The following is a 6,000-nucleotide window of genomic DNA, read 5'->3' as shown; positions in this document are numbered from 1 at the left end:
CAATAGCTCTTAGTGCAAAACTGAGTGTGCTTAAGGAATCCTGCTTCCCACTAGTGAACTGCTGTTATTGAATTATTTTTCTAACACATGGAGGTGCAAAAATGGTACTCAGACTCTTGTCATATCAGAATTTTGTGTATGTTGTACCCATTGCTGTGTGTGCCACGTGAATGTCCTCATTTGTGTGGTAAAAAATAACCTTTCGAGGTGTTCAAAAAAGAAAATTTGTAAAGCAGGTGAGCCACAGTCTGTGGCAGCACTCTCTGCCTGCCTTGGTTTGCATATTTAATTATTCCTTCTTGTCTTTTCCAATCTAGAACGTGGTCCAAAACCATTCCTGGCAAGGTCGAATTCTTCTCCAGCGAGGGTTCGGACACCTCTATCCCCATCCCCATCGTGCCGCTTCCAGGTGTAGATGACTCCTACCCCCCCCAGAAGAAATCCTTCATGATGCTCAAATACATGCATGACCACTACTTGGACAAATACGAATGGTTCATGAGGGCTGACGACGACGTTTACATCAAAGGGGACAAACTGGAGAACTTCCTCAGGAGCCTGAACAGCAGCGAGCCCCTGTTCCTGGGCCAGACCGGCCTCGGCACCACGGAGGAGATGGGGAAGCTGGCGCTGGAGCCGGGGGAGAACTTCTGCATGGGCGGCCCAGGAGTGATCATGAGCAGGGAGGTGCTGCGGAGGATGGTGCCGCACATCGGCGAGTGCCTGCGGGAGATGTACACCACGCACGAGGACGTGGAGGTGGGACGCTGCGTGCGCAGGTTCGCGGGGGTGCAGTGCGTCTGGTCCTACGAGGTAAGGACAGGGCAGTGGGGAGGGGGCTTTTGGGGCAGGTAGAGGGGAGAGGGGCTGTTTTCCACAGCAGATCCCCCCAGCCTCAGCTCCCTCTGCAGCGTCACCATCCGACTGTATGGTTTCTGTGCTTTTTGTTTCCTGCGAGTGTCACCCTTGGAAAGACCTACGAAAATTTGGAATTGCAGCAGTAAGGAGGGAAGTGGAGGAACATTCGTTATTCATCACAGATTTTTTTATTTAGATAGAAAGGGAATAAGCTGAAATCAAAATGGCCTCGAGTGCCTGCACTCCTGACTGTCCAAGCCTCTTTTATCTTCTTTAGCCAAGCACATCTTGGTGTCAGCATGGAAAATGGATGATACAATTACCGTGTTTCTTACTGCGGTTGAAATGTGTGAGGCTGACAGATGTTTGCCCTGACAGTGACAGTTTTTCCCCAAACTGGAGATGTCTCATGGTGGCTGGCACTGTAACCCTGCATGCTGAGCTGCCTCCTGGCAGCCCAAATTTGTTGCTGCTCCGGGCACTCGTTGGCAGCCCCATCCTGCAGGCGCCTGCTCAGCAGGTCCTTGACGTCAGCAGAGACAAGCCACCACTCTTACCGAAACTCGTGGTCTGCCCACACTGATGTGCCTGCAAATTTGGCATTTTGGGGGATAAAAAATTAGAGAGCCTGCTTGTGGCAGTTTCCTGCTGCTGTTTGTTGGGAGCTGGCAGCTCCTCCCTGGGGGTGACAGGGGCTTCTCCTGCCTGGGTGTGCTGGGCTCCTTGAAGTGAGTCTTGGGTGTTTACAGACTGCCTGGTTGAAAGCAGCTGCTGGGCTTGAGCTGCACTTTCACCAGGGTGAATGCTGGTGGGTCTGCCTTAGAAATATGGGAGAAGTTGAAAGCAGAAGAGAGGCTGAACAGTTTGTCTCTGTGCACAAACATTTACGACCTGACGCAACTACGGCTTTGTCCTTTTATGAGATGTGGTGAAGGGGGGCTCTTCTGCCTCTGTGGCAGGAACTGTGGTCACAGTAACAGTGAGGTCACAGACAGTGACAGATACTGCTGCTGAGCCACTCTTTCACTGGCAAAGACTTGGGTTTAACTTTTGACACTGAGTTTCTGCCCCCAAAAGCTGTTGCTTTGTTTCAGTTCACAGTTCAGCGACGGGGAAGCCTCCCAGGAAGGGGAAGGAGGTTTCCAGCTGCAGTTATTAATTAATATCTTTTGTGCCTGGAGACTTTCTGGACTAACAGTGTCTCTCCACATTCCCTGCTTTCAGACCTGGAACTAGTTTATGTTTTGCCAGCATTGTGGTTTAGCCATTCGTAAAGAGTCAGTAACTTTTTCCACAGTTCTTAGCAGCATAAATTTTTTACTATAGACATTCAGAGTTGAAATAACTTCTGCTGTGAATGCCTGTACCATCTGGCATTTGATAAGTTACTGAAGATCAGCATTGTGGTCCTGGTGAAACAGTCAAAGAGCTCCTAAATTCAATATAACCAAATATTGGATTGAAATAACCAGTGATAGCCCACAACTGCACTGGGAATGCTGTCTGACAGAAATAGATGGGGCTTTCTCATAATCAGTTCTTTTTGATGAGCTTCTGTTATTAGCCTTAATGCTGGATTCTCCTAAGTGCCATTAATTGCTTAAAATGGGTTTGTGTGAAGTGTATAAACTGTTGGGTGTTCAGAAGTATCCCATGAGTGTGGGATGTTAAGGCTCAGCTGTTGGGGAGAGTGGGAAACATTTCAATGACAAAAGCACACAGCTTCTGCAAGAAGTAGGTCCACTGTCATTTAGCTGTGGCTTTTCAATTTAAATACCTGTCATCTTTTTTTATCTGGTCCTCTTGTTGCCCAGATGAAATGTGCCTGGTACTTTATTTCAGATAAAGCAATAGCTGTGTGAAAAAACACAGCTGTTGCAACAGCTGTGTTAGAAATGCTTGGTGTAAAAGTGACATTTTCCATGTCTTGTATGTTCATGAACATCAAGTAACAGGCCACTGTGAGTGAATTGCAAAACGTTGTGTTTCACTGAGCTTCTGATGGAGCAAAAAGTTTATCTGTGCCTGCTCTGCTGGGGCACAGCCACCACATCCTTCACAATCCCCGTCGGCAGAAAAGCTGTGACAGCACAAGGCTCAGCAGACAGAGCTGTGTTGGCCTTAGAAATCCCAAACCTCAGACTTCTCCTTTGCAGCCTGCACTTCCTATTCTGAAGAGGCTCGAGTGGCAGCACAAGTGAGGAGTTCAGGTCTCTGCAGTGACCCCCCAGCTTGCTGGGTTTCGTTCTCAGCGTCTCAGGCGTGGAGTGCCCTGCTGGTGCTCACCACGGGTGGCTTTTCCCTGCACTGTTCTCGTGGTGGGCTCCCTGCCCAGAATCGTTTTACTCATCTCCGTGACTGTCACTGCCCTCTTTCTCTGATTTTGGGATCCCACAATGTCTTTACTGTGCTGCTCATCTTCCCTGGCCCTGGCCCTGGTGGTGTGCCCGAATGCATCACCAGGCCCAGCTCTGTGTGGCGTTTCTGCTCCCAGCAGTTTGTCTCAAAGCCTCTTTCTTCCCCCCTTCCTGTGTTTCTGTCACTCCTCTGCTCTCTGCAGTGCCTCTCAGACCACTTCATTAGAGTGGCATCGGTTATTGCCCGTTTCAAGACTTGGGAGGATTTGTTCACACTCTTCCTGCCGTCAGGAGCTTTTCAGCAGGCACAGCAGAGGAACTGACACCACCATTCTTTGGACTTCCTGTGTCATCTCAGCCCAGAAAAGCAGCAGCAGCAGCGTGTGCAAGGTTGAGGACAACTGCAGCTCTCTGGGCTCTGGGCAGCTCTGACCCACCTGGCTGCTTCTTTGGGAGCACTTTGCAGCCCACAAGGGATTTTAAGCTCCTGTGACCAGGCTCTGAGCTGTTATTTGACACAGCCTTGTTTGACACAGGTCGAGTGAGTCACAGATGAGACATGGCTGTTAAATGCAAGTTCTTTAGGGCAAGGATTATCATCATTGTAAAAACAAAACCCAGACTGTCGCTGCTGTTTGACAAATAGCTGTAAAACTCAGCTCTCTATAGGGTGGAGCAGCCAAAGCCAGAGAGTTTATGCAGCAAATTAGAAAACCGTCATGAAAAGAATGGAGCTATGAAGTCTCTGAAGCTTCCAGAAGGGAGCTTCAGAGTTCATGAAGAAATATAGAGCGTGGTCCTTTTTCTTGAAGAGAACTAAAGGCTTGGAGTGAACTTCCTCAGAAATGATTCTGCATTTCTAGTGAATACTGGTACTTTAGACTTCTGGCACATTGCTGGGTGTCATCCTCAGGAAAATATGGCCTAGTTAAGTCTCCTTTCTTCTCCCCTTTCCTCCCACCAGTAGTTCTTCCAGTCCATCTCATGTGGATCACAGGGACATGGAAGTTTTGTTTTCTCCTACATTGCCATGTGGTGCTGTGCAGGGTCCTGGATTTCAGCCTGAGAACATGTTCTGGTTTTGATGACAAGCTCTTTCATTTGTGATTTAAACCATCCCAAAAGTATTGTTGATCTCAGTTTTGTGTCTAATATTTCTTTTAAATGCACCTGAATTACAAAGTCACTGCTGTGTAGCTTGGTGTTGTTTCAGCCTTGTTTTGCAGCTGTTGCTGAGTATTGTTCTAATTTGTGGTTAACAGCTTCACAATTTTATTACAGGCTCTTTGTAGCTGCTAGAAGTCAAGGTAGTGCTGATATATCTCATTAATGTCTTTTGTATTTAAACCCTTCTGACATATGCTGCTTTCAGGTGATCCCAGTTCCTTCCTCTGTGTCCTACAGTGCAATAGTGGATCCTACAGTGGATCCAGGGGAGCATCTTTTCCTACCTCTGGCAGGTATAAATAACCAGCTTTGTCTGTTTTATCTCCTGTTCTGATTGAGGTTGTGGGAGAAATCAGGTGAGATGCAGCAAGTGTATCTGTGTGGAGAAAGCAGTGCTTTCCTCCAAACTGCAACAAGTACTCTAAAATGTCCTGAAAGGAGACAGGATGTTTTACAGTGTACATGGAAAGGAAGGTATGACAAGGGCAGTGATCACACCAGGAAACATAAGCAGCAAGGAAGAACAGGTGCAACCTTTTGTGTGTTGGTGAGAGGAAAAAGTAGGACATTGGTGACCAGGGATAGCAGGGGGCTTTGGGAGAAGGGGGGTTTGAATTTTGTGTGGTCTTTCATCTGGAGTAATTGAAGCTAATTGCTACTCTGAAATTCACTGAAGTTAAGAAAGCCTTTAAAGTGCTCATTATGTCTGCCAAGTACACTGGCAGTGCCAGAACATACCATTTCTGGCATGGATGTTCCCAAGGGCAAAACTGAAGTTTATGCTTTTCTGTAAGACAGCTGGAAGTAAAAAAAAAAATAAAATCAATTATAGTCCTGTAGTGACTGATCAGATCTGAAAGACTGGAAAGAGGTGCTGCTGTTAATGGCTGACCTCCAGTTCCTTTGCTTTACCCTTCTCTCATTAACACAAAGGAGATTGATCCTGTTGTGGCTGGGTGGCGAGTGACACCCAGCACAGAGTGAGCTCTCAGAGCAGGGCAGTGGGGTCTGTGAGGGGGCTCTGCAGCACCTCTGGTCTCTGCAGACACTGGGGGCAGTGGGGATGGACTGTGGTGTTTGGTTGTTCTTGCTCCATGAACCTCTCCTTGGACTGCCAGCCAGCAAATGAAAGATTTGACTTGTCTTTGTGGCAGGAGCTTCCAGCAGCACTCCTGAAATAAGACATTATTGTATGGGTGTATTGTCCTGGCTTCAAAGCTTGGACATTTTCTGAAGTCAGAGCATGGAAACTTGACAAACCCTGACAGCACAGACACCTTATCTCGCTGTGTGTGCAGCCCACTGCATCTCTTAATTTCAAGAAACCTGTGATGTGTATTGTGTGTGTGAGAGAGGGAGGATACAAGCATGCCCAGAGTTTTAGAGTGGATGTTTTAAGCCATCTTTCCTCCAGCACTAAATTTTATCTTTGGAACGCCTCAGAGATGTCTTTTTGGCTTCAGATTAAGATGTAAGTGGGTGGCCATGCATTCTGGGGATGGATGGATGGAGACTGAGCTCCCTGAAGGTAATGAGGAATGGCACTTTGTCAAAGGACAGCCAGGTAAGACTGGAGAAGAGCATTATCTGGGCAGGGGAGGTGATGCATGGGGCTCAG

At 47.6% G+C, this 6,000-nt stretch overlaps 1 protein-coding gene across 1 annotated transcript in view; it reads left to right on the top strand.

Annotated features, from left to right (window-relative positions):
* The first annotated feature begins 322 nt into the window (after window positions 1-322).
* Window positions 323-6,000, top strand: part of CHSY1 (chondroitin sulfate synthase 1) — a 65,795-nt gene continuing 60,117 nt past the window's right edge. Inside the window, exon 1 of the mRNA XM_014308345.2 lies at window positions 323-813. Within this exon, the coding sequence (XP_014163820.1) occupies window positions 448-813 (366 nt within the window). The 5' untranslated portion in view covers window positions 323-447. The remainder of the gene's footprint in view (window positions 814-6,000) is intronic.

The sequence above is a fragment of the Geospiza fortis genome, unplaced genomic scaffold (assembly GCF_000277835.1).
Source record: "Geospiza fortis unplaced genomic scaffold, GeoFor_1.0 scaffold2, whole genome shotgun sequence".
Lineage (NCBI taxonomy): Eukaryota > Metazoa > Chordata > Aves > Passeriformes > Thraupidae > Geospiza > Geospiza fortis.
This window is presented reverse-complemented; position numbering and strand designations above follow the sequence as displayed.